Source organism: Bubalus kerabau, chromosome 4, assembly GCF_029407905.1.
Source record: "Bubalus kerabau isolate K-KA32 ecotype Philippines breed swamp buffalo chromosome 4, PCC_UOA_SB_1v2, whole genome shotgun sequence".
NCBI lineage: Eukaryota > Metazoa > Chordata > Mammalia > Artiodactyla > Bovidae > Bubalus > Bubalus kerabau.
In genome coordinates this window covers 8457922-8485345 of record NC_073627.1, presented here as the reverse complement: position 1 = coordinate 8485345, position 27424 = coordinate 8457922, and the positions used below count along the sequence as shown (strand labels likewise).

The 27424-nt window shown below is 56.2% G+C and overlaps 2 protein-coding genes and 1 non-coding gene across 4 annotated transcripts in view; 1 reads left to right on the top strand and 2 right to left on the bottom strand.

Annotated features, from left to right (window-relative positions):
• The first annotated feature begins 7871 nt into the window (after positions 1–7871).
• GALK1 (galactokinase 1) lies at positions 7872–14768 on the top strand. The gene is made up of 8 exons (XM_055575161.1): positions 7872–8137; positions 8870–9059; positions 9495–9614; positions 9802–9937; positions 10047–10228; positions 14126–14276; positions 14359–14521; positions 14622–14768. Exons 1-8 carry the CDS (start codon positions 7973–7975, stop codon positions 14691–14693), a joined length of 1179 nt encoding a protein of 392 aa, XP_055431136.1. The 5' UTR covers positions 7872–7972; the 3' UTR covers positions 14694–14768.
• A 48-nt stretch (positions 14769–14816) lies between these two features.
• The window catches only part of ITGB4 (integrin subunit beta 4), a 33200-nt gene continuing 20592 nt past the window's right edge, over positions 14817–27424 (bottom strand). The window contains exons 28-41 of one of the 2 annotated variants that reach the window (XM_055575159.1): positions 25180–25384; positions 23856–24013; positions 23335–23515; positions 23069–23206; positions 20366–20548; positions 20145–20276; positions 17657–17893; positions 17359–17517; positions 16846–16995; positions 16130–16318; positions 15885–16040; positions 15637–15801; positions 15433–15540; positions 14817–15313 (exon numbers count right to left, since the gene is read on the bottom strand). In XM_055575159.1, the coding sequence (XP_055431134.1) occupies positions 15174–15313; positions 15433–15540; positions 15637–15801; positions 15885–16040; positions 16130–16318; positions 16846–16995; positions 17359–17517; positions 17657–17893; positions 20145–20276; positions 20366–20548; positions 23069–23206; positions 23335–23515; positions 23856–24013; positions 25180–25384 (2301 nt within the window). In that variant the 3' untranslated portion in view covers positions 14817–15173. The remainder of the gene's footprint in view (positions 15314–15432; positions 15541–15636; positions 15802–15884; positions 16041–16129; positions 16319–16845; positions 16996–17358; positions 17518–17656; positions 17894–20144; positions 20277–20365; positions 20549–23068; positions 23207–23334; positions 23516–23855; positions 24014–25179; positions 25385–27424) is intronic. The other variant, XM_055575160.1, reaches the window with a different exon arrangement.
• Positions 26076–26147, bottom strand: TRNAA-AGC (transfer RNA alanine (anticodon AGC)). The gene has a single exon. It is a non-coding gene; the product is annotated as a tRNA-Ala (tRNA).

Here is a 27424-nt window from a genome sequence, read left to right as displayed (position 1 = left end):
CCCTGTCAGCTGTCTTTGGATCAGCAGGAAACTGGGCTTGCCCTGAAGTTTCTGCAGGCAAAGGCCAGCCTGTACACAGGAACGGGAACAGCAGCAGGGCAGCAATCTGCTTCAGGCTTACGGCCAACCTACCCTTCCATGGAGAAGGGTGAGTTTTCTGCACACCTGTAGCTGTCGTGTCACTGCGGGTGGTGTGGCCTGTGAGGCACAAGAGCCTTGAGCACCCTTCCTGGGCACACAATCCTCACCCTTCCTTCCCCATTCCTTGACTTAAGCCACCTCATGGCAATTATGGGAGTTCCCAGGTGGTGCCAGAGGTGAAGAATTTTGCCTGCCAATGCAGGCGTGGGTTCCATCCCTGGATCAGGACAATACCCTGGAGAAGGAAATGGCTGCCCACGCCAGTCAGTATTCTTGCATGGAGAATTCCATGAACAAAGGAGCTTGATGGGCTACAGTCCATGGGGTCGCAAAGAGTTGGCTGCTGAGCGTAGACAGCATCATGGCAGTCAGAGCCCGTTTCCTGCCTGCCTCAGTATTCCTCGGGGATGTCACTGGCCCAGACCATCCCATCCAGCTGGGCCTGGCTTCTGGCCAGCAACTCCCACAAACAACCCGCCTTCCACCTGCCTTCCTCAGGGTGAGGCAGGAGGAAGGAACAGACCCTAGCCCCGGCTGCGGACCCAAATCTTGCAGCACTGCCTGCAGGTCATGCCGTTGGGCCAGGTGGCCAGCCTTTGGACTCCCTTTTGTCCACAGGTCTAGGGACTGAGAGGCTGTTTTGGCCAAGGTGGGTGGGGGCAGCTGGAACAGCTTCAAGCTTAATGCATAGAAGCTGTGCTACGAGGAGGGGCCAGAGGCTGTTGTCTTCTTTCCTGGGGTGGGGGCAGCGGTGCCTGCTCTCCCTGTGGTCCGGCTGACTGCCCAGCTGTCCCTGGCAGTGAGGGATCCCACCTTGACAACCACTGTTACTCCAAGCCAGAGTCATGGGACTTCCGTGTGAGGTGTCCCCAGCCTGTCCTGGTGTCCCCACCTGAGCACTACGTGCAGTGGCCAGCAAGGGAGAGGACCATCACGCATGCCCAGGAGCAGCACATCTCAGCTTCTGCCCTGAGCAGAGGACCCTCCACCCCCATCCCACCTACCCCAATGCCCTTCCTTTGGGGAGAAGCGAAGAGATTGTGCAGTCACCTCTGCTATCAGCAAGACAGAGTGGAGGGAGTGCTTCAGTGAGGCTGTGACTCCTGGAGGAGCTGTAAGGCCACAAGTGATGTGCAGAGGGGCGTGGTTGGGCAGCCAGGGTCTGGAGTCTTCTCTCTGACAGCTGCCAGCCCCTGTTGAGGAAGTTGCAGTTCTGGGACCATACACAGTGGAAGGGAGAGTGGGCTGAAAGGGAGGAGGCTGTCTGCCAGCCGCCAGTCCCAGTGACGGGAGGGGCTGCTGGGCTGCAAGCTTGGGGCTGGCAGCCTTTGCTGAGAGGTGTGGGAGGGACTGCACACGTCCCCTGGGAGGCGGTGCCCAGGCTCTGTTAACCTCTACTCCCTACTCCCTCTCTTTTGGACACACTGGCCCCCAGGACCATTCCCATTAGCTCTTCACTGCCTTAAGCACTGAGCCAAGAGCACCAGAAGAGGGGACAGGATGGGGCTGGGTCCAAGGCCCAGCCTTCATACAACCTGAGAGTCTGGCTGAACCTGGGGGCCTCTCCCCGCTCAGTGCCCTTAAGGCCAGTCTCGGTTCTGCCCACCCACAGTGGCCTGGGGACAGGGCCCGCTGCGGTGCCTAGGGCGAGGTACAGGGAGAGTCATCTGCGGCTGCGTCCTTCCCTGCCTGGCCGCCAGCAGGGTAGTCATCAGCCTAGAGGGCAGGAACTTCAGGGACACAGTGGGGTTCACCAAAGATGGGGCCTGCAACTGGCCCCCGCTTAGCCGGGGCACCTGGGGCCAGGGATGGACGAGAAGCTCCTGGCGCTCCAGAGCCAGGGCCTCTGGAGTCAGCCTGCCACACAGCAGAGACTCCAGGCATGTTTGCTGGCCAACCCAATGGCCCTGGCAGCCCCACAGCACAGCTGGTTGGATCTGCTCCCGGCCCAGGTGGCAAAAAAATCAGTCAGGTTCCCAAGAGCTCTGCTTACTGGTCGACTTCCAAATTGGGAATGGGGGCTCCAGGGGTCCAGGAGAGCTGCTACCCCTCCTGCTCCTTACCAAGAGGCTGAGTTTGGGATCTTCGGTAAGCGGACGTCACAGCAGGTCAGAGTGCTCCTGGGGACAGGGTGATTCCTGAGAGAACAATCTCAGGGTCAGACAGACCCAGGTTCAAGGCCCAGCTGTCCCACTTGGATGAATTCCTTAATCCATTTGGGATTCTTTCCCTCATCTGTAAAATGGAGATAAAACCAGTGCCTACCCCGGAGGCTTGTAAGGATTTAATAAAACAATCCGTGCAAAGTCTGGGGCCTTTTAAAAGATTTGACAAAAAAAGTCTGGAGCATTGACCGTTCAGAACAGGCACTGAGCAACCAGTGCTGCCCTACAGACTGCATCTCAGTCCTGACACCAGGGCCCACCACAAACTCGATATCAGTATTATCAATACTATAGAAGTTGTCATCATTAATGAAACAGAAGGGCAAAGGGGGCCCAAATCAGGAGATAGGTTAACCCTCCGGGAACAACAACAAAAATGCCTCCCAGAATCGGTGGGAGGGAGAGCCATCTGCTGAGAGCAAGTATTTTCAGAGACTGTCTTGGGAGATGTGGACCCAAGCCCTACCAGGAAACGAGTCTTGGGACTTACTGGGGGTCCAATGGCTAAGACCCTGCACTCCCAATGCAGGGGGCCTGGGTTCGATCCTTATTTAGGACACTAGATCCCACATGCCACAATTAAAGGAAACCAGTCTTGTCTGTAATTGCAATGGAGTCTTGTCTGTAAATGCAGCCAGAGCTGCATGAAGCACACAGACATTCACTGCATGAAGAAAGACCAGGTCTAGCAGGGAGGCCCCAAGGACTAAGAATTGAGCACAGGGACAAGCAGAGGACAGACTCCCCTTTAAGGTGCCACCTTCCCCCCAATCTTGTGACATTTGGCCAGGAAATGGGAGGGAGGGTCAAAGGTCAGAGGCAGACTTCCTTCTGAACAAATTTTATGTAACATGCTAGACAGCATTCAAACACTGATAGTAAACAGTTCTTGTAGATGAAATCAGTATTTCAGAGACCAGCGTGAGCCAACAGGAGAACTTGCCCTTGGGTCAAATTAAGGTTTTCCAGGAACAACTGAAACTATACAAAAGATGAAGATGGGTGAAAAGGACATCTTTTCAATCAAAATAAAACAGTGGAAATTAAAAAATAAGGGTGTGAGCTGCTTGCTGCTGCTTCTGCTGCTAAGTCGCTTCAGTTGTGTCCGACTCTCTGCGACCCCAGAGACGGCAGCCCATCAGGCTCCCCCGTCCCTGGGATTCTCCAGGCAAGAACACTGGAGTGGGTTGCCATTTCCTTCTCCAATGCATGAAAGTGAAAAGTGAAAGTGAGGTCGCTCAGTCGTGTCCAACTCTTCGTGACCCCATGGACTGCAGCCTACCAGGCTCCTCCATCCATGGGATTTTCCAGGCAAGAGTACTGGAGTGGGGTGCCATTGCCTTCTCCGTGGTGAGAATTCCTCCTCTCTTTTAGAAAGCTCTTTCCTCCTCTGTTGAGACATTTATCTCAGTGAGGGACGAGGGTCAGATTGAGACTATCCACTATCAGACAGTGAAAGCCAGAGGCTTTTATCTGGCCCATTGCTTGCAGGAGAGTCCAACAATGTATTAATGGATGACTGATAATAATAACAAATATTTATTCTGTGCTTACCAAGTGCCAGAGGCTGGGCTGGGCACTCAGTGAAGCTGATCTCATTCTCTTCCTCCTGAAACAGTCTGTCAGGAAGGAAACACCAGCCCCAGGAGATAGATGAGAAACTGAGGCTCAGAGAGGATAAGTCATCTGACTGAGATACCACAATAGTAAGGGCAGAGATTTGGGCTCAGAGTGGCTGGCCATCAGAGCTGAGATGGGTAAATGATTCGAAGAGCAGCGGATCCTTGCTCCTACAAGGGGTCTTTGCTCGCTACAAACCAGCCCCAAGAAGCACTCATGGTTTATCTTGTTTTGTTTTACCTATGCCAAAAAATGCCTGTGCTTTACCATCAGCGAGTGAGCGGAAGTCGCTCAGTCGTGTCGGACTCTGTGACTTCATGGACTATAGCCTGCCAGGCTCCTCTGTCCTGGGATTCTCCAGGCAAGGATACTGGAGTGGGTAGCCTATCCCTCCTCCAGGGGATCTTCCCAACCCAGGGATGGAACCCAGGTCTCCTGCACTACAGGCCGATTCTTTTACTGTCTGAGCCACCAGGGAAGCTGAGGAGTGCTCAAAAGGAGCAGACCATTAGATGAAATTTGGAATTGCTTTTATTCCTTGTTTTTTAAAAAACAGTTTTATTAAGATACAATGCATAAGGACTTCCTGGTTGTCCAGCTGCTAAGATTCCAAGCTCCCAACGCAGAGGGCTCAGGTTCGATTCCTGTTCAGGGAACTAGATCCCCCTGCCGAAACGAAGATTAAAAGTCCTACGTGTCGCAACTAAGACCCAGAATAGCCAAATAAATTTAAAAAAAATGCAATGCACATACCATACAATTTACCCATTTAAAGCGGTTTTAGTATATTCACAGATATGGCAACCATCACCACTGTAAATTTTAGAATATTTTCATCACTACAAAGAGAAGTTGGTATTCTTATCACCTCTTATTCTCCCATTTCTCTCAGCCTCAAGCAACCGGTAATCTACTTTCTGTCTCTTTAGATTTGCCTATTCTGGACATTTTTGATTGATAGAATCATACAATTTGTAGTCTTTTGTAACTGGCTTCCTTCATTTACTGTGTTTTCAAGGCTCATCCATACTCTAGCAGGTATCAGAACATCATTCTTTTCATAGCTAAATAATATTCCACTGGGACTTCCCTGATGGTGCAGTGGATAAGAATCTGCCTGTCAATGCAGGGGACCTGGGTTTGATCCCTGGTCCAGGAAGATCCTACATCCCACAGAGCAATTAAGCCCACGTGCTACAACCACTGAGCCTGAGCTCCAGAGCCCTCGAGCTGCACACGCCCTGCAGCAGGAGAAGCCACTGCAAAGAGAATCCCATGCACCGCAACTGAAGAGCAGCCCTCACTCTCTGCAGCTGGAGAAAGCCTGTTTGCAGCAACGAAGGCCCAGCACAGCCAAAAATAAATAATTAAAAAAATAATATTCCATTGTATAAGCCACATTTTGTTTGTCCATTTATCCCTTTTGGATCACTTCCACTTTTTGGCTAATGTGAATAGTGCTGCTGTGAACATTAGTATACAAGTTTTTGTGGGGACACATGTTTTCAGTTCTCTTCAGTGTATAGTGAGGAGTAAAGTTGCTTGGTCATACAATAACTCTACGATTAGCATTTTATGGCACTGCTTAATTTTTTTACATTCCCATCAGCAGTGTATGAGGGTTATGACTTCACCACATCCTCACCAACACTTGTTATTTTCTGTCTTTTAAAAAAATGTTTAGCCATCATAATGAATGTAAAGTAGTATCTCACTGTGGCTTTGATTTGCATTCTCTAAATGACTAATGATGTTAAACATCCTTTCACATCTTTGGAAGAATGTTCAAATCTTCTGCCCATTTTTTTCTAGCTTTTAAAACTTTTCTTTATTGATCCCCAGGACTTATTATTAATCTTTTTCCCCCCTCATTTTAAAGTTATCTTTTTTCCTATTAAGATATTTTTTTTTAAGACTCAGCACTTTATTTTTTATTTACTTATTTTTATTTATTTGGCTGTATTGAGTTTTGGCCCATGGGAACTCCATTGCATCATGTGGGATCTTTCGCTGTGCCGAGGGCGCAGCTTTTGAAAGGACAGGGCACAGCTTTTGAAAGAGTGACAGAGCCAGAGGACACAACATAAACCAATTAGAATCAAATGGATCCAAGACGGCAGACAAGTCAACTTCCACTGGAGCTTGATTCCCAATCAGCAAGCTCAATGACACACCCAGAGGCTCCAGGGTGGTTCCAAGGCCGACCATCAAAAGACCAAAAAGTGGGTAATGGCCCAATTCCTGGAAATCTCTATCCCTTCCCCCAAATAGTTGAAATAATACCCCACTCAGCCTATGAAATTACCCAGCCCATAAAAACTAACCATGCCACTTTTCAAGGCCACCGCACTCGCCTTCTGTAATGGCCCATACGCTCTGTTAAGCATGTTTCTCTCTGATCTGAGTAAATCCACTCCTTACCTATCACTTTATCTCTCACTGAATAGCTTGTGTGCTGAGCGATCAAGAACCTGAGCTTCATTAGGTCCTGAAACCAGGTCTGTGATCTCAGTTGGAAGACCATGGGTTTTGGCCGAGTTCAAGTTGCAGCCACATGGGTTCAAGTCCCAGGCAGGGTTTTGACTGGGTTTGAGTCCCAGCACTAAGTCGATTCAGTCATGTCAACTCTTGTGACCCCATGGACTGTAGCCTGCCAGGCTTCCCTGTCCATGGGATTCTCCAGGCAAGAATACTGGAGTGGGTTGCCCTCTCCCTCTCCAGGGTTGAGTCCCAGTACATGGGTTTAAGTCCCAGTATGAAGTAAACTGTTCCAATTGCAGCACAAGAGCTTATCTTCCCCCGTTCGTGTGGGTTCATTGGAGAAGGAAATGACAACCCACTCCGGTACTCTTGCCTGGAAAATCCCTTGGACGGAGAAGCCTGGTAGGCTACAGTCCATGGGTCGCAAAAGAGTCAGACACGACTGAGCGACTTCCCTTTCACTTTTCATGTGGGTTCATACAAGGGGGATTCTTAACCACTGGACCACCAGGGAAGTCCCTTTTATACTTTCTTGATACAAGTCCTTTAAATATATGATTTGCAGCTATTTTTTCCCATTCTGTGAGTTGTGTTTCCACTTTTTTGATGGGGTCCTTAGATGCACAAGTCTTTTACTTTGATGAAGTAGTTTGCCTATTTTCCTTTTGTTGCTTGTGCTCTGGAGTCACAGCTAAACAACCATTGACTAAGCCAACGTCCCAAAGGTTTACCCTTAGGTTTACTTCTAGGAGTTTTCAAAGCTCACTTTTGAATGCTCCTGGGGCAACTTCTGAGCAGATCCCCAGCTACAGCCCGGGCCACAGCCCTCCACAAAGCTCCCCTCCCTAATTTCAGTCTGCTTGTATTTCAGCCTTTCCCTTCCAAGGTTTCTATGGGGTGGCCAACTGTGGACAGGCTTGAAGGTTTAGGATGCAGGTTGGTGAGAGAGGAGATGTCACATTCAGAACACCAGACTCTGGGACCAACGTTCCTGACTGAGGAAGCACCTGCCTTGGCAGTTGGGCCCATGACTGCCCACTACCACCCTCCTCACTGCTCCATTGCTAGGAGCTGGGACAGCGGGTCCACTATAGGAAAGGAGCCTATAGAAGGGACTCCACCAAACTCGGGCAGTCCTTATCTCTATACTGATTGGCCATCCTCTTAGAGATTCCTGATCAGGGGTTGGTGACCTCTGCAGGACTTTGGGACCTGGGAGAGCCCTTTGGGAGACCCAGGTGTGCTGGAGGCCAGCTCTGTAGCTCTGGCCGAGGTAGACGGCTGGGTGGATGGGTGTGACACAGAGGCCAAGGAAGGGCAGCTCAGATCTCCCGGTCCGGCCAATCCCCGCCGCGGTGGGCTCCCAGCGATCCTTCCCGAAGCCCGCCGCCAGCCCGCCCCCTCGCCCGCGGCCGGTGGATTGGGCCGGCGCGGCGGGCGGGGCGGGGCCAGTGCGGCCCGGTTTGGGGCGGCGCGAGCAGCTACTGTGAGCCGACGCCGCGCGGCCCCGCCCCAGCATCCCGCGCCTACCGGACTGCACCCGGCGGAGCCGCCGGGAGAGCGTCATGGCCGCTTCGGAGCAGCCCCAGGCCGGGGAGCTGCTGGCCAAGGCCCGGAGAGCCTTCCTGGAGGAGTTCGGAGCTGAGCCTGAGCTAGCCGTGTCGGCCCCGGGCCGCGTCAACCTCATCGGGGAACACACGGACTACAACCGGGGCCTGGTGCTGCCCATGGTGAGGGGCTGGGCGGGAGGCGCCCGCGTTCCCGTGCACCGTTGCGCGGGCCTCTCCGAACTTTCACTCCCGCCGCGTGTGGGGCCCGAGCACGTAGGGAGGCCCTCGGACGGGGCATTTCCCACATGGGGAGGCAGGAAGGCGGGAATCCTCTAGGAAGTAGGCTGTGGACCGCGGATCCTCGCCATCTCCCTCGCCAGGCTCCCTGGGAGCCTCCTCACGGTGTGGGGGAATGCGGAAGGGGGGTCGTAGGGGTAGATCCGGGCGAAGTAAAGCCCTAAGCTTCCTGGTCCAGCCCGTTCAATTCGCAGAGAAGGTTCAGAGACGGCTAGTGATCTGCCCAAGGTCACACAGGGGCGATTGGACTGCCTTAGCCTGGGGCCGTGTCCATCCCTCGGTGCAGCCTGGCAAATTCAGTGAGTACAGTGCCTCTGAGGTTGCCTCCAAATGGGGAAGCGCCAAAAGGAGTTCTGTTGTTTTTTTCCCTGTTGAACTCTCTCCCCCTTGCGTCACAGCCAGGAGCCCACGCTCAGGGCAGAGTTCAGGTCTGCACTCCCCAAGCACTGACCCTTCCCCTGGGGCAGGACTCAAGCCCCCCTAAGGCCTGATGAGCCGACCCCTCTTTCCTGGGACACTCCCCATTCCCTTCACCTGGAGCCTGGAGGTCAGCTGCCTGTCTGTCCCAGGCCCCCTGGTGTTGGGAGTTTTGCATACTTTTGTTTCTCCTGCCAGGCCCTGGAGCTTGTGACGGTGCTGGTGGGCAGCCCCCGCGCGGATGGGCTTGTTTCCCTCCTCACTACCTCTGAGGATGCTGATGAGCCCCGGCGGCTGCAGTTTCCTCTGCCCACAAGCCAGCGGCCACTGGAGCCTGGGACCCCTCACTGGGCCAACTATGTCAAGGGAGTGATTCAGCACTACCCAGGTATGGGGCCCCGGGCTGGGTCAGATTCCTGCCTCAGCCACAAAGCCCATTAGCTCATCTGATCCACTGCGGGGTAGGCGTGCAGAGTAGAGATTCCTCAATGGGCAGGTGAAGAGACTGATGCCCCCAGAGGTTCCAGAACTAGCCCTGGGTTGCCCATCCCACGATGGAGGAGCCAGGATTCAAACCCCAAAGTGTTGGTCTCCAGAGCCTTGAATCCTGAGAACTGGGAGACTGTCTCAGGACCCTCAGGGTGGGCGGCTTGAGGGCAGCAGACCCCTTGGCCCAGCAGGTTGGTGACCTCTGACAATTGAGACACATTCCCCCAGCAGCAGCTGCCTGGCAGTTGCCTCCCTTTGCACCAGAACGCATTCCCTTCTTGTGTTCATTCTCCCTGGTGGCCCGTCTTACCGTCATCCATTCTTTACCCTGCAGCTGCCCCCCTCCCTGGCTTCAGCGCAGTGGTGGTCAGCTCCGTGCCCCTGGGGGGTGGGCTGTCCAGCTCGGCGTCCCTGGAAGTGGCCACGTATACTTTCCTACAGCAGCTCTGCCCAGGTACCTCCCGGCCCCCAGCCCTCCTTCCCCGAGGTCCTGTGATCAGAGCTTCCTACCCCAACTGTGGCCTTGGCGGGGTAGGTGGGGAATCTCCCTGGAACGTCCGTGGAGCTACTGCTGCTCCCACCCGCCGACCCCTAGTGTCCCCTCCTGGGCCCCAGCCTCCCCACCTCGCCCTGTGCTGCAGACTCGGGGACAATAGCTGCCCGGGCCCAGGTGTGTCAGCGGGCCGAGCACAGCTTCGCAGGGGTGCCCTGTGGCATCATGGACCAGCTCATCGCACTGCTGGGGCAGAGAGGCCACGCGCTGCTCATTGACTGCAGGTCAGGGGCTCCCCTTGGGCCTCCCACCTCATAGGAGCTCCTGGATGGAGGCTGCGTGGCAAGCAGACGCCCGGCCTTGTCATTGCCCCCCTCTCCATCTCTGCCCCAGGTCCCTGGAGACAAGCCTGGTGCCACTGTCGGACCCCAAGCTGGCCGTGCTCATCACCAACTCCAACGTTCGCCACTCACTGGGCTCCAGCGAGTATCCCCTGCGGCGGCGCCAGTGTGAAGAGGTGGCCCGGGCGCTGGGCAAGGAGAGCCTTCGGGAGGTACAGCTGGAGGAGCTGGAGGGTGAGTGGAGGGTGAGGGCTGGCTGGGTACGCTCTGTCCTGGAGACTGCTGGGCACCCTGCTGGGGCTGCTGAGTGGGGTGGGGTGGGGTGGGGCTGGGTAGAGTGGGGCGGGGCCTCCTGAGCTGGCTAATGTAGGAATGCTTGATATCTCGATATCATTTCTTATAATCTAAGAATTTAATGTGCACTGTGGAAAATACAGAAAAGGACAAAGAAGAAAATAACAAGCGATAAGATCGCTCCCCAGAGATAGCCACTAAGCTTTTTTTTTGGCTGCACTGGGACTTTGCTGATGTGGGCAGGCTTTCTCTTGTTCCAGTGAGCAGGGGCTACTTCCTGGTGATGTGCGGGCTTCTCTTGTGGAACACGGGCTCCAGGCACACGGGCTTCCGTAGTTGCAGCCCATGGGCTCAGTAGGCTCAACCCTGTGCAACTAAGCGCACAGGCTTGGTTGTTCCCTGGCATGTGGAATTTTCCCGAATCAGGGATAGAACCCGTGTCCCCTGCATTGCCAGGCGGATTCTTAACCGCTGGACCACCAGGGAAGTCCTACAATTAGCATTTTAATGTATTTCCTTTAGTGGTTTTCTGTACCTGTATTTTCTCTTTTAAAAATACTTAAAAAATTTTTTATTGAATTATGGTTGATTTACACTGTTGTGTTGGTTTCGTCATCTGTATTTTCAAAGTTGAGTAAATACAGTGTTGCTATCTGCCCTTTTATTGCCCTGAACTCTCTCAGAACACTTCCTATACCAGAAAAGGCCGGTCATCACCATGGCTCCCCACCCCCCCCCCCTCCGACCCCAGAAGTTTACTCTTAAATGTACAATAGGTTCCAAAACAAGAGACACTTCATTGTAGCTGCAGGTGGCAACAGATGTTAATGGCAGGGAGTCCAGATGTTTAAACAGGAATGGAACTAAGAATCATCATTGCCTCAGGCACAAGGAACATTTTTTGGCCAGATTTTCTTAATTCCTCCTGGGGGCAGGGGGCCTTTCGACTTTGGCTTTTAGCTCCTCCTCCTGTTTGTGTTTGAATGCCTTATCTTCCTCGTCCCATCTCCTTGGCTTGCTTCTTGGGCTGCATCAGGGGCTGCTTCTTGCCACCTTTGAGGTCCCACATGGTGCCTGCCACCCCTTCCCCAGATCCTGCCACTGGAAGCAATTTTTTTTTTGGCTGCCTGGGGCCTTAGTTTCGGCCTGTGGAATCTTTGGTTGCAGCATGTGAGGTCTATTAATAGTTCCCTGGCCAGGGAACATTCATTGGTTCCAGGCCCCCTGCATTGTGAGCAGGAGTCTTAGCCACTAGACCACCAGGGAAGTCCCCATCAACATGGCTTTTTAAAGGTACTGTAGCATTTCAGCATATAGGTGTCAATTTACTTAACCAGTTTCTGATAATCACATCTAACACCACGAGGGATGTTTTTATACATAATTCTTTCTCTGCGTTTTCCTCCTATTTTCTCAGGATTAGATTGTTTGGAGTAGGATCACAGGATCAAAAGATAACATGTATTTTTAAGTTTCCAGATATACATGGCCAGGAAGGTAGTCTGTTGAACAGTTTAAAGGTCATGTAAACATTAACTCATTGAATTCTCTCACAAGTCTGTAGGACAGATATTACACTCATCTTTAAAAAGTCTTTATCTATTTATTATTTTTGACCGCCCTGGGTCTCTGTTGCTTTGCATGAGCTTTCTCTAGTTGCGGCGATCCGGGGCTGCTCTTGGTTGCCGTGCTCAGGCTTCTCACTGAGGTGGTTCTAGGCACAAGTGCTTCGGCAGTTGCAGCTCCTGGGCTCCGTAGCTTGGGCTCAGTAACTGGAGCATGGGCTCAGTTGCTCCACAGCACATGGGATGCTTCCAGACCAGGAATCAAACCCTGGCCCCAGCACTGGCAGGCGGAGTCTCATCCGCTGCACCATCAGGGGAGTCCCTTTTTTTGTGATGGGATGTACAGTGAGTGGCAGGGCTAAGACTTTATCCCAGGCAGATCAGCTCATCCTCCTACCTTCGGGGCCAGGCTGCTGGCCTTAGGAGCTGCCCTCCCTGGCAGCGTGGGGCCCATTTCAGGGACCATCTTGTCCTTCTTGGTGAACCGTCACCTTTAGGCCACCTGCTCTGTGCAGGTCACGGTGGTTGAGCTTTTTGCCCTTGAGCACTTGTGCCGTTTCTCCCCTCCTCCTCGGCCCTTCCATTCGCCCCCCACGCCCCAGCCCTGGAGGCTTCCATCTCCCTCAGGAACCGTGCTTCTCTCTGCCTGCCTTTCTGTCCTCCACCTGCTCCCCACCTGCTTTTAAACATGCCCAGTCTTCTAACATCCTCAAATGGAGTCTCCTTCCTATGCCAGTCCTCTGGGAAGGGTCCCCGATGTTCACAACCCCCATTTTCTCCTCTGTGTGCATGCTGAGTCACTTAAGTCATGTCCGACTCTTTGCGACCCCATGAACTGTAGCCCACCAGGCTCCTCTGTCCATGGGATTCTCCAGGCAAGAATACTGGAGTGGGTTGCCATTTCCTCCTCCAGGGGATCTCTCAGACCCAGGAATCAAACCCTCGTCTCCTGCATTGGCAGGCGGGTTCTTTACCACTCATGCCACCTGGAAAGCCCTTTCTCCTCTCTACTCATTTCTGAATCCTCTGAATCCAGCAGCCGGTCTCCCATGCCACCTGGTTTGACAGCTCTCTCGGGGGCTCCCCGCAGAAACCTGGGGGCTGCCCTCTCCGCCCCCTCAGTGCTGGATCTGCTTGGTCAGAGCCCTGTACCTCCTCCTGGGCCTGCCCCAGGCTTTGTCCCCAGCTCAACTCCAGCCACCACTGCCTCACTGAAGACTCAGATGGGAGTCCGACCCCCCATTCCCACCTGGGGTCCTGGAGCCTTCACCTGGCCCTGGCGGAACTCATCCTTCTCCTGGGCACCTCTCCTCTGACTTCGCATTGTTTGTTATTTCCTCACCCTTGTCACTCCTGTTTGAAACTTCAGAGTCACCCCTGAGTGCTTCCTGGCCCCCTGCCCCCTCGGGTCTCTGACCTGTTCCTCTTCCTCCCCTTCCTCCCCACATGGGGCCCCTCCTGGTCTCTGACGTTTAACAGCCGCCATCTGGTCTCCTGGCACCTACCTCTCCCAGCGGGGCTCCTGCCCAGGGCAGTCACTTTTGTCAACTAGAGCTCAGCTCTGTCCCTCCCCGGCTCCAGAATCTCACTGGCACCTGGAATTAAGTTGCGAAGTCTCCTCGGTGTTCAGGGCTGCCCTTAGTGACTCGGCTGGCTGTGCCTGCTTCAGCGTTAGCCAGTTGGACAGCCTGCTGGTTCCCTGGGGTGTCCCAGGCAGGCCTGCACTGTACCCCAGTTCTGGATTCCTGGCCCTTGGAGGTTTCACTGTTAGTCCAGCAAAAACACCAGCAGGACTTGTCCTTTCTGTTCTGTCTTGGCCTCTGGAAGGCAGCAGTGTCCCATTCGCCAGGGAAGCAGAGTATGGGGCTCAAACTGCTGTTTATTGAGTACCCACCGTGTGCCAGGCACACTGGGAGCTCTGCATGTGTCTGCCTCACTGAGTTCTCCCCACATCCCAAATGAGGTGGGTCATGCCCCCTTTTTTGGCCACACTGCCCAGCATGTGGGATCTTAGTTCCCCAACCAGGGACTGAACCCATGCTCCCTACAGTGGAAGCTTGCAGGGGGTCTTAACCACTAGACCCCCAGGGACGTCCTGGGTACCCCCTTTTATAATCAAGGAGGCGAGGTCTGAAACCTTGCTCCCCAACCCGAGGTTCTACCCACAGCTTCGTTAGAACCAGAGTGGAGATGCCCCGGGGCCAGCGGCCTGGAGTCCACAGGGGCCCAGAGGCCGTGGGTGGCGGGTCTGCTGAGCCCCTTTCCTCCCCAGCTGGCCGGGACCTGATGAGCACGGAGGCCTTCCGGCGGGCGCGGCACGTGGTGGGCGAGATCCAGCGCACGGCCCAGGCGGCGGCCGCCCTGTGCCGCGGCGACTACAGAGCCTTCGGCCGCCTCATGGTGGAGAGCCACCACTCGCTCAGGTGAGGCCCCTGGGTGCCTGACACCCCGCAAGCACATGTGTTGCAGCTGGGGCCGGCTCCAGGCTCCGTATTCTCTCTGCAGAGACGACTATGAGGTGAGCTGCCCGGAGCTGGATCAGCTGGTGGAGGCCGCGCTCTCTGCTCCTGGGGTTTACGGCAGCCGCATGACGGGCGGTGGCTTCGGGGGCTGCACGGTGACCCTGCTGGAGGCCTCTGCCGCTCCTCGGGTGATGCAGCACATCCAGGTTGGCAGTGCTGGAGTCGGGGTGGGGAGGGGAGGGCGGGGGAGCAGGAGAGATGGGCTCCCAGGGCACCCCTGAGCTCAGACCCCCCATCCCCCGACAGGAGCAGTACCACGGGACCGCCACCTTCTACCTCTCCCAGGCGGCTGATGGAGCCAAGGTGCTGTGCTTCTGAGGCCCTCTTGGGACAGCACGCGGTGGGCCTCCCCTCCTGTCTGGGTGCTCAATAAACTTGTATCTCTGACTCTGATGCCCGCCTGCCTCAAGAGGTGGATGTGTGCTGGGGCATCAGAAAAGGGGTGTGTGAGAACTGCTCCCTGCTCTGGACGGGGCCTAGAAACATGGTCAGGGCAGAGCCAAGCAGTAGCGAAATCTTTATTATAGCAGAACAAAGCCAGGCCCTTGTCATGCTGGGTCCAGCTCTTTGGTTACAAAGGGGCTGGGGCCTGGGGCAGGGGGGCAGCCAGAAGGGCCTTCTGGGACCTCTGCCCCCTCCACGCTGTCCAGAGGACACTGAGCCCCTGTGCTGTGGCCAGAGGCAGTGGCCTTGTGATCAGCATGCGGCTGGGGTGGGCCACCAGGAGTCCAAGGATGGAGTAGCTGAGGCAGCGCATGGGGAGGGGGTGGGGCAGGGTGTGTGTGTTGAGGGGGGCGCTCAGGTCTGGAAGAACTGTTGGTCCACGTGGGTGCTGAGGGTCCCACTGGTGGTCAGAGTCCGGCTCACAAACTCCTGTGTCACATGCCGGGTGAGGGAGCCACTTGCTTCCAGGTGCTGGGAGCCCAGGGTCAGTCCATCTGCAGGGGAAGAAGTGTTGAAGGACCCACCCCTGGGTCCTGACGGCCTCCCCCCACCCCTTCCTCTGTTAGCTCTGTGTTTCCTGGGGAGAGCCAGGAGCCCCCACCAGGCAACTCACCCAGTAGGAAAGGCTCAGTGGTGCTGGAGTGGGTGGTGATGCTGCTGTATTCCCCTGACGCTGGGTGCTGGAAGAGCCCCAAGTGGCTGCCCAGCTGTGGAAAGGGTCCTGGAGAGGGTGGGTGGGGGCGCAGTTAGAGGACGGTGCCAGGAGAAGGCGTGGCCAGAGAAGGGGCGGGGCTGGGGAAGGGGCAAAGAAGCCTGCCTCCATCCTGGGACTCGATGGTGATGATTCCCTCGCGCTCTGGCCCGAAGCCTTGGGTGGTCTTGGCCTGCACCTTGAACTTGTAGGGCACGTTCTCGCTGAGGCCGGGCACGGTCAGCCGGCTCTCGGGGCTGTCGCCGTCAACCAGGAACGTGGTGGCTGGCTCTGGGCAGGAAAGATGCCTTTCAGCCTCTGCGGCTCCCTCTCCACCCCTTCTCCCCCGCCCCCCAACCCGGGGTGGGCAGCACCTCCTCCATGGGCCATCTCACACGTCACCAGGTAGCCCAGAATGTCGCCATCCGGCCTGCGGGGCCGCTCCCAACTCAACTGCAGCGAGTCGGGGCTCAGGGCAGTGAACACCAGCGGGCCCGGGGCGCTGGGTGTGCTCAAAGTGAAGGCGGAGCCTGGGGGCAGCAGAGGAAGCTTGTCAGGGGACAGGTGGGTATCTGAGGGCCAGGTGGGGGCACCTGTGGGGGTGGGGGTGGCAACTCACCCGGCAGGGGGCAGAGCGGGCTCTGCGGGTGCACCTGTGACTCAATGGTGATGACACCCTCACGCTCCGGGCCCCAGCCCTCCTGGCTCTGGGCCCGCACACGGAACACGTAGGAGTGGTTGGGCAGGAGGTCCTCCACCACCACCGAGGTCTGGCTGGGGTTGGGGATGTTGAGGCGATACAGCTCACCTGGGTGGGGGACGGAGGCAGACAGTGGAGCAGCCTCATTCCTCATCCCTAGCCCCTGGCCTGATCTCGCCCCTCCCCTAGGCCGCAGCCCAGACCTGGTCCTAGCCCAGACAGGACCAGCTGTGGTTGGGGTACAGGTCGGGGCGGCCTTGTGTGGTGTGGCTGGTGGTTCAGGTTGTGCACTATACAAGGAGTGGAATCTGAAATCCCATCTGTGTATGATGGCTGTTTATGGGCCCAGGTCATGCCTGCCCAGAGAAGGGCCACTTCTCATAGCCCAGCAGAGAGGCCCTGGGTCCCTAAGCAAAACCTCGCAGGGGAAGTGATCAGGAGAGAGGCCCAGGGAGATGAGTGAGGACGCAGTGGAAGAGGGGACGCAGTGAAGGGGACACTGGGGGACTCAGAAGGGAAAGGCCCTCTCAGAGAGGCAGGGGGTGGCAGTGGGGGGCATCAGTGGTCAAGCGGCTCGGCTGGGCTCCAGACAGCCCGAGCCCCTGTATGTCAGCCCACCAGCAGCCAGGCCTCACCGCCGTTCAGCAGCTGGTACTCCACACTGTAGCCCTGCAGCGCACGCTCACACTGCGGCTCCTGCCAGCTCACTTTCAGAGACGTGGGTCCAAGGGCGGAGAACACCAGGCGGGTGGGTGTGTTGGGCACACCCGCAGCCAAGCGGGAGCCTGCAGATAGGGGGGTGCCGCAGTCAGCCCACGGCGGGGTTATCTGGGCAGTAGTCCCTGGTTCTCAGCTGCACCTCCCTGACTGCTGGTCGGGCAGCCCACTCAGCCCTACAGCACCCTCTCTAGGCCGCCCAGCGCCTCCCCACCGCACTCAGGGTGAGTGCGGGCTCTGCTTGAGTGGCCGGCCCCCCACCCTCCTCAGCTGGCCCCAGCCCAGCACCCCGGGAGGACAGGCCGCTTTAGGCACCAGCGTGGATGTGGATGGAATGGAGGGTGAGAAGGCGCGGGCAGTGCTGATGGTGGGTGGATGGTGACATGGAGCGGGACGGCCATGGAGACGCAGGACTGCCACCTCTGTACTACCTGAGCCCCAAGAGGGCGCTGCTGGCTGCCCAGCCAGGATTATAGAGTCTCTCGAGTCCCCGGAGCGGGGGGCTCCCTTCATCTGAGCCCGACTCCGGGACCCCAGGGCCCAGGACAGCGGAAGCCTGCTCCTCCCGTGTTCCCAAATGGGAGGGAGGCCTAGGGCAGGACAAAACACAAGTGAGCCGGGGCGGGGCGGGTGTGCGTGTTGGGCGGAGGGCAACAGCCCCCGCCCCGCCTCCAGGAGCTGGAAGAGAGGAACGATTGGCCGGAGGGCCGGGGAGGAGGCGGCACTCACCCTGGGAGGAGAGGGAGGTGAGGGTGGAGTAGTCCCTGGGCAGCGTGGCCGAGCGCGAGTGCTCCGTGCGGGTCAGCGAGTGGTAGTCCCGCGTGAGGGTGGACGAGGTGCTCAGCACGCGGTGGGACAGCTGCGGGCTCAGGTGGGCGCCGTGGGCCGCGGTGCTCACGGTCATCCTGTGCAGGGAGTTGGCGCTGCCCGGGAAGGCAAAGTCCATCCGCCCGTTCACCAGGTGCTCTGCGGGGACAGGGCAGGGTCACTCCCACAGGCCCGGCCGCAGACCCCGGAGCCCCGAGGGGCGGGCTGCTGCAGCCCTGGGAGTTCCGGGGGTTACCTACCTACCTACTTTCACGGGGCCCCCCTGGCATCAAAACACCCAGCCTCCCTCTGCCCACCAGGGACAGAGGCCCCTGGAGGAGTCCACGGCCCACCCCCTTCCCCAACCCCCGCAGGCTTCTGGAACACAGGTCCCGTGGCCTGGCAGGAGACCCCCAAGGACCCGACCTCCGCCGGGGCCTCGCAGCCCCAGCAGTCGGCCCCGCCCTGAGGAGAGCCCACACGCCTGCCCTGGGGTCCCCTGGCTCTGGGGTCACCGGGCAAGGCAGCCTGGCCGCGGTGTGCTCTGGCTGGAGCCGAGGTGGGTGCGGGTGGGGGCGTGCCGTCACCTCCCTCCCCGCCGGCGCCCCGCGTGCCCCCATCGGCCCCATCGGCGGCGCCGTCTGCTGGGGGCCCGGAGTCGGAGGAGCGCCGGCTGCCGGCGGACAGGCGCGGGATGAGCTCCGGGGGCAGCCGCCACGTGACGCGCCTCAGGTCCAGCTCCTCCCCCAGCAGGGGCTCGAACTTCCAGCCGCAGCCTTAGGAACAACGAAGGGCCGCGTTGGCACCGCCAGGGGGCGCCAGGGGCGCGGAGAAGCCGGTGGTCCCCCGGCACATGCGATCTGGGTGTGCGGCGGCGGGGGAACCCGGCGGCAGGCGGGAACCTCAGCCCGGAGGTGTTATAGGGCGGCTTGGGCCGCAGCTGGCGAGGGAAGACCCCCTGGACCAGAGCCCTGGCTCTGCCGCGAGCCGTGAGGCCTCTGCTCTGAGCCTGCTTCCCGTCTAGATGAGGGAGGGAGTGATGTCTCCCCGGCCTGCCTCCCGGGAACTCCCCAGTGAGTTCCAGCAGCCGGAGTAGATCTGTGTAGTGCCGACAAGCCGAGGAACCTGATTCATACCAGCTGCTCTCTACCCCAGACCCTCAAAACCCTCAAGACCCCTGAACCCTAGCTTGACTCCATGGAAGCCTGATGTAGGTAAGGAAGGAAGAAAATACAAATCCTGGGGCTTCCCTGGTGGCTCAATGGTAAAGAATCTATCTGCCAATGCGGGAAAAACAGGTTTGACCCCTGGTCTGTGACTGAACCGAACTGAACCGGGAAGATCCCACATGCCGCGGAGTAACTAAGCCTACAGGTCAGAACTACCGAGCCTGTGCTCTAGAGCCCGGGAGTTGGAACTACTAAGCCCTAGAGCCCATCTTGCTCCACAGTAAGAGGAGCCACCACGATGAGAAGCCTGCATAGCAATGAAGACCCAGCACAGCCAAAAATAAATTATATAAAAAGGAAATACAAATCCTGGTGGATTTTCACTCAGCCTAGTATGATTGGTATCCCATTTCACAGATCAGAAAACCGAGGCAGAGAATGTACGCGATTCATCTGAATTCCCACAGTGGTGGCTTAGTCACTAAGTCCTGTCCGACTCTTGCCCCATGGACCCCATGGACTGTGGCCTCCCAGGCTCCTCTGTCCATGGGATTCTCCAGGCCAGAATACTGAAGTGGATTGCCATTTCCTTCTCCAGGGGATCTTTCCAACCCAGGAATTGAACCCAGGTCTCCTGCACTGCAGGCAGACTCTTTACCAACTGAGCTACAAGGGAAGCCATCCCACAGTGAAGCCAGAGCTAAAACAGACCCCAGGAGTCCCAGTCGAGGGCTCTTTGCATCACAATGTACAGGAATCCAAGAGGGAAGTGGAGCAGGGCCAGTGCAAGGAGCACTGCTCTGGGGGCCCCCAAGCCAGTGGCTATTCTGGGGCTCCTGGACCAGGCTTGCCTCCTTCGCCTGTAGCCCTGTCCCTGGGAGGTGTCTTGGGTGTCCTGACTCCATGGCACAGCTGGTGAGCTGGTGAGCCTTCCACTCTCACAACTGTTTCCAGTCTCATGTGCACGAGCCCGTGTGCATGTGCCCCAAGCCCATGTCTGTCTGTCTGTCCTCACACAGAGACGTGCACACCAGTCCTATGAGCCACGTCCACTTTGTCCCCTCTGTACCCAGAGCCAGAATGGTGCCTGTCAAATCGTTGATTTTGCAGAGAGGGGACTTTCAGTCTTGATCTTCATGCCCAGTGGTCACTGGCCCCTTTGCTGTCTCTGGACACCAGCGACAGCCCCACCCTCTACCCAGGATCCCCACCATCCTCGCCGGGATCCCCGGCCCACTCACCAGTGTCATCAGAGACGCTGGGCCTCTGGCTGCCGGCTGGAGAGCGGAGCACATCATCGCTGTACATGAGGAAGCTCTCGTAGTCCTCCCCACTCTGGGCGTCCACGATGGGGATGTCAGGGATGATGGGGACTGCGGGGTGGGGGGAGGGGTGAGCCAGGGCCCGACCTCAGGCCCCTGCCCGCCCCTGTCTGCCCTGTGCCTCCCTGCCCCCTGCTCACTGGACATGGGTCGCTTGGGCTGGGTGGCCAGGTTGATGATGGCCTCCCGCTCAGGCCCCCAGCCTGCCCCGTTGCGAGCCTTGACCGTGTAGCGGTATGGCTGGGACTCGCGCAGGTTCTCGATGAGCAGCGTCCGCTTCTTGGGGCTGTCCACCAGCACCTTCTTCATGGGCCCGATGGGTCCTGGGGCAGGGAGAGTGCCTCAGAGGGATCGTCCAGCTTCTGGCCTGGTCCTGGTCTCGGATGCCCCAGGACCGTCACGCGGCCCCTGAACTGCACCCAGGAGTGGGGGGAACAAGGCAGGGAGCGAGCAACTGTTGATGCCCAGCCATGGGCCAAGCCCTGAGAACCTGGGTGTGACTGGCTTAGAGAAGTGTCACTAGGGCTCCACGGGGTTCCTCGCTAAGTTGAGTGGCAGAGACACACTAGACTCAAGTCACCTTGAGTGTCACCTTGACCCATTGGTAAAGGTCCTACGTTCACGTGCGTCTGTGCGAGTCTGGCTCCAGAGCCAAGAGTGCCCTCACCACCTGTGCCTCACCGTCCCCAACCAAACCCCAAATGCTCGGTTGGGAAATCCAAAGTGGAAACATTGGGGACTTCCCTGGTGGCCCAGGGGCTAAGACTTTGCTCTCCCAATGCAGGGGACCCGGGTTCAATCCTTGGTCCAAGAACTAGATCCCACACGTTGTTGCTGAGCACCCAAGTTGTGTCTAAGTCTTTTGCGACCCCATGGACTGTAGCCCTCGAGGCTCTTCTGTCCATGGGATTTCCCAGGCAAGAAAACGGGTGTGGGTTGCCATTTCCTCCTCCAGGAGATCTTCCCGACCCAGGGACTGAACCCAGATCTCCCGCATTGGCAGGTGGATTCTCTACCGCTGAGCCACCAGGGAAGCCCCAGATCCCACAGGCCACAACTGAAAAGATCCCGTGCGCCACGATAAAGACTGATCACCCCGCATGCCCCCATGAAGACCCGGCACAACCAAAACAATAAATAAAAAATATTTTAAAAGTGGAGACATTCAGACACTCGCCAAGGCTGCCCTGGCCACCTGGGCAAGGACGGGAGGAGAGAGGCAGGCCTGACCCTGCAGCAGAGGACAGGCCAAGGCCTGCATGAGCTGAGTGTGCCAGGGTGGGATGGAGGTTGCACAAGAGTCAGTTAGCCGGGAGCAGAGGTGAGGCAGCTCCCCCACACCCAGAAGGGAGGACACACAGCCCTGGGAGCGGGGAGGAAGAGACCCCAGGCTGCTCTGAGTGAGTTGCAGTGCCTAGGGGCCCCGACCTGACAACATGGGGCCCTCTGGGTGATCAGAAGAGATTGCAGGGTCCGAGGGGTCCAAGGGAGGGCTCTCGGGGAAAACCCCACTTGCAAAGCTCGATGCTCTCTGATAAAAGAATGGCTGTGCTCCAAGAACTGGCTGATGTTGGACTGTCTGCCTGGGGGAGGTCTCTGAGTGCTGAGGTGGGGTCCACCCTGTCGCATCTGTCTGCCAGGGGGAGAAGGGAAGGGGACCACCCCAAAGGGCTGATGCCCTTTGGTCAGGAGGGCTTCCTTACATGTTTGTGAGGCAAGAGCTAAGAGTGTGGGCCGAAACCATCAGTCACGCCTGGTTAAGATTAAAGGCCAGGCCAGAAAAGACTTCCTGACAGTGGTCCAGGGGTGGACCAGGAGTCGCCAACAGAAGGAGCCAAGGTATGACGCAGTGGCTGAAAAGGTTGTGCTTGGTCGGCCAGGCGAACAGAGCAAGGAGCCTGAGGCCCAGAACAATCCTGCTGCCCTCTGCCCTGTTGGGATACCTGGGAGTGCTAAGCCTGACCCACTTTAGGGTTCACAGGTTGTATCTGGGGGTGGGAAGCTCTCCATCCCTGGGATGGACTCAACAGGTGACTATGCAGAGAGGAGGGCCCTGCACCAGGCAAGAGCGGGGGACTGAGTTCCCTTGAAAAGTTTTCCATCCTGACAAGTGCAGGGGTCAGCTCTCCCTTCCAGGACGGGAGAAAAATAAAGAGTTCTGCCAGGTGCTCTGATAACATGTTGCATGAAATGTACTAGAAAAATTGTTTGAAGTTCAGGGAGTCCTCTGCTTTTTATTTGCTAAATATATCTACCCTGGCCTGAAGAGACCCGTGTAGAATTGAGCCACTCTCGTTGACCTGCGTGGGCTGGCACTCTGGACCTGTGACCCCATTGCACACACATAACCTCAGGCCTTCCATCCTCACCTGCCCTGGGAGCTTCTGGGCTCTGCTTTGGAATGCAACTAACTCAGCCCAAGTTCAGTTCAGTTCAGTTCAGTCGCTGAGTCGTGTCTGACTCTTTGAGACCCCATGAATCGCAGCACGCCAGGCCTCCCTGTCCATCACCAACTCCCAGAGTTCACTCAGACTCACGTCCATCGAGTCAGTGATGCCATCCAGCCATCTCATCCTCTGTCGTCCCCTTCTCCTCCTGCCCCCAATCCCTCCCAGCATCAGAGTCTTTTCCAATGAGTCAACTCTTTGTATGAGGTGGCCAAAGTACTGGAGTTTCAGCTTTAGCATCATTCCTTCCAAAGAAATCCCAAACCTGACCACAAACCTAACAATGCCCCCAGGCAACCAGAGTGGGCGCTCATCCACTGACCTGGACTCCATGACCTCCTCCCATTCTCCACCCCCTTCCCTCCCTGGGGGCAGAAGATGAGGGCGGGTCCTTACGGTTGTCCTCATTGACCAGGCCGTAGCAGACCTCGTAGGCTGTGATCTCGCCGTTGGTCTCAGCCGGCTCGGCCCAGCTCAGCTGGGTCACGGTGGAGGAGACGACGTTGAAGGCCAGACGCCCGGGCTCGCTGGGCACTGGGTGGGGCAGAGGGGGTGCAGGAAGAGTGCTGTCAACAGCGGACAAGAGGGCAGAGTTCTGGGCGAGGCCAGGGCTGGGCAGGCTGGCATCAGGGTGGCCAGGGATGGATGTGGTGAGGCCTCACCTTCCTGGTGGGTGCGACAGGACACCGGGGAGCTGTAGGGGCCCTCGCCCTGCGCCCCGTAGGCGCACACCTTCATCTCGTAGTCACAATATGGGTACAGGTTGGTGAGCTCCACTGAGGGCACCTTGCTGTCAAGCAGGTGGGCTTCAGACTCGGAGTCACCCTGGATCCAATATTTCACCTGTGCCCAGGGTGGGGCTGGTCAGCGGGGAGCAGCTGACAGAGCCCACCGTCCCTCCGCTGAGCCCTGCCCTTACAGTCCGGTGGGCACACAGAAGTGGAGGGATTGAGTGCCCTGCCAGGCGCATGCAGCAGGGCTGGCATAGGGCACAGGTGTTTCCGGGTTCTGGGGGCCACATTCCAGGGACTTCTTCCTCCCTCAGGGGCCGATGGGGGTTCCCCACCCACTGAGGCCAAGCACGCCCTCTCCTCTCCCTGGGGCCCTCTCTGGCCTCGGCAGGCCCACCTCTGCAGCATATGCCCAGCCTCCCATCCACCTCCCTTGTCGCCCCCCACCTTACCCGGTACCCTGTCGGCTTGCCAGGAGGAGGCAGCCAGTTGAAGTGGATCTTCCGGGACCCAGCAGCCTTGGCATTGGGGTTCTGTGGGGCACCCAGGTCACCCCGGAGCGGTGGGGGTGATGACACGGTCTGGTTCATTACATTCCGGTCCAGCTCGTCTGCAGGGGGTCAAGCCGGGGCAAGGCAGTCAGCAGAGACTCCTCTCTGGCTTGAGGGGACAGGAACCCATCTGCACCACCAGGGGGCACCAGACGCCCAGTTAAACACCAAGACTCCTTCCCCCTCACATCACATCAGACGTATGGGTGTGAGAGTTGGACTATAAAGAAAGCTGAGTGCCGAAGTATTGACGCTTTTGAACTGTGGTGTTGGAGAAGACTCTTGAGAGTCCCTTGGACTGCAAGGAGATCCAACCAGTCCATCCTAAAGGAAATCAGTCCTGAATGTTCATTGGAAGGACTGATGTTGAAGCTGAAACTCCAATACTTTGGCCACCTGATGAGAACTGACTCATTTGAAAAGACCCTGATGCTAGGAAAAATTGAAGGTGGGAGGAGAAGGTCATAATACAGGATGAGATGGTTAGATGGCATCACCAACTCAATGGACATGAGTTTGAGTGAACTCCAGGAGTTGGTGATGGACAGGGAGGCCTGGCGTGCTGCGGTCCATGGGGTCACAAAGAGTCTGACATGACTGAGCGACTGAACTGAACTGAACTGAACCTTCCCCCTGCTCCAGGGGGACCCGGGAGGGTCTCCAGAGGGATGAGGGCTTGCTCTCTTTGTCCCTTTGGCAGCCAAGGAGTGTCCCACAGAGAACATTTTCTCTTCCCAACGCCCTTCCTCTCTCCCCTACCCCAAGACTCCTCCTCCGCCCCCATCCTTTTGGCAAACCTCCCCTCCAGGGTGGGCTCACAGGCCCCACTATACTGGAAGCTAAGGGCCCATAAGAAGTGTTTCACCCCTTCTGAAACACTTGCGTTTTAGCTTAAACTAAGGCTGAAGTCAAAGGGCTAAGGCCTAATGGTGGGATTCCCAGCCAGTGGCAGGCCTGTGGCCACATGACCCCGGTCTCTCTGATTGAGAGCAGGGTTGCCAGATAAATACAAGATGCCTAGTTAAACTGGAATTTCACACAAAGATACTTTTTAAGAATAAGTATATCCCAGATAGCATATAGGATATACGTATACTACAAGTTGAGTTGTTATTTATCTGAGATTCAAATTTAACTGAGTTTTCTGTATTTTTACGGCTGAGACTGTCAAGAAGCCCCAGCCCTCCCTCCCCACCTGCTTAACCTGACCCCAGGCTCCGGCTACCTCGGTCCCCAATGATGACAGTGGCAGACTGGGGCTGGCCCAGGCGGGCCCCGAACTTGGGGTTGCTGAGTTGGATGTAGAAGCGGCGGGTCTGGGGGCCCCGCAGGAGGGAGTCCATCTCCTGCAGCTCCAGGAGCTTCACCTGCAGCTCCTTCCAGGTCTCCCCAGGTTGGAACAGCAGCTCACCCTCCATGGGGATGTAGTCCTAGGAATGGGAAGGGGTCAGAGTTGGAGCAGGCCTGGGAGATGAGCCAGGGCCACATGCTCCACCCCCACCCGACAGCCAGTGCAGAGACCCTCACGCAGACTCTCCCACGTGGACACGGAATGGCTCCTGTTTATACAGCACCTCTTGTGCATCAAGTACTTTACAGATATTAGCTCGTTTCTTCCTCAGGGCAGAGTGAGGTAGAGATATTACTGTCCCCATTTTACAGATCAGGTAACTGAGGCACACAGAGGTAAAGAAAGATGCCCAAGTTCACACAGGTAGTTGTGGTGGAGCTGGGATTTGAACCAAGGTACAGAGAGACAAGGATGCAGATACAGGGGGGGGTCCCACACAGGCAGGCACTCAGCCAGGGGAGCTGAGATTTGCAGGCCTCATCTAGGAGGGAGAACTGTTCCCTGCCCTGGGGCTCTGAAGTCTGAATCCCACCAGCCCCCCGGCCCTGCCTTCTGGGTGGGGTGCTTCTATTACCTCCAGTTTTTATTTTTCAATGCCCTAGAGCTTTTTCCTGAACGTCTTGGGATTAATGTGTACCTATATGGGGCAGATAGATTGCAGTGTGTAGGGGGAAGCCTTTTCACATAATTCCACTAGGTGGCGCTGTAAGCTAACATTCGGATTCTTTGCTAGTAGTCCGAGCCACCATGGAAGCTCAAAAATGTAAGGATGGAGGTACTGGGGATTGAACCCAGGGCCTCATGCATGCTAAGCATGCGCTCTACCACTGAGCTATACCCCCAGGCATATATCTGTATATACATACATGTATACACTTGTATAGAAAGAGAAAGCAACTAGCAACAATGGGTGAATCTATGTCAGGAGTAAATGGGTGCTAATTTTATTAGTCTTTCCATTCTGCTGTAGGTTTGAAGTTTTTCAAAATAAAAAGTTGAGAAATATTTTAAAATGTTAAAAAACATAGTTCACTACCAAAGGATCTTTATAAAGGGCTTCCCTAGTGGCTCAGACGGTAAAGAATCTGCCTGCAATGCAGGAGACTCAGGTTTGATCCCTGGGTGGGGAAGATCGTCTGGAGAAAGGAAAGGCAACCCACTCCAGTATTCTTGCCTGGAGAAATCCCATGAACAGAGGAGCCTGGTGGGCTGCAGTCCATGGGCCGCAAAGAGTCGGACATGACTGAGCAGTCGACTTAACACTTTCACTTTTTCACTTTCAGTGACGTTATGGTTGTACAAATTTCTTTTTGGAATTTTTACTGGGAGCATTAGAGCAGTAATAAGAACTATTCCTACCTATAAAAAGAAATAAAGAATAGGGTGTGTGCGCACACTTGTTCTCATGATTGCCAAGTGGGTCTGCAGGCCAGTGCGACTAACCTTTATTACTTTTTGAGTGAAGTTTTTTGTTTTGTTTTTAATTTTGGGCCACACTCTGTGGCATATGGAACTTCCCCAGACCAGGATCGAACCCATGCCCCCTGCAGTGAAAACGCAGCATCTTAACCATTAGTCCAAGAGGAAAGTCCAGTGAAGTTTTGATATGAATATTTCTACTTTTAAAATGTTGGTAATAGGTATAAAATAGATAACTAATAAGAATCTATGGTATAGCACAGGGAACTCTACTCAGTACTCTGTAATGACCTATCCGGGAACAGAATCTAAAAAAGAGTGGATAGATATATGTCTATGTTTAACTGATTCACTTAGCTGTACAGCAGAAAAACAATATGGTAAATCAACTGTATGCCAATAAAAAAATTAATTTAAAAAAATTGGTAATGGTAATAGGGAATTCCCTGGCAGTCCAGTGGTTAGGACTCTGCAATTTCATTGCCAGGTCCCTGGGTCCAGGTTTGATCCCTGTTTGGGGGACTAAGATCCCACAAGCCACGCAGCATGGCCAAAAAAATCAAAATACACAAAACGTTGGTAATTAATTTAGAAAAACAGACATATAAGCCAAACTAAGCAGGGACATGGCTGTTGTCTGAGAGTGATTAAGTTGTCAAAAAGTGATAAAGTTGACACCAGCCCACCACGAGGCCCTCCC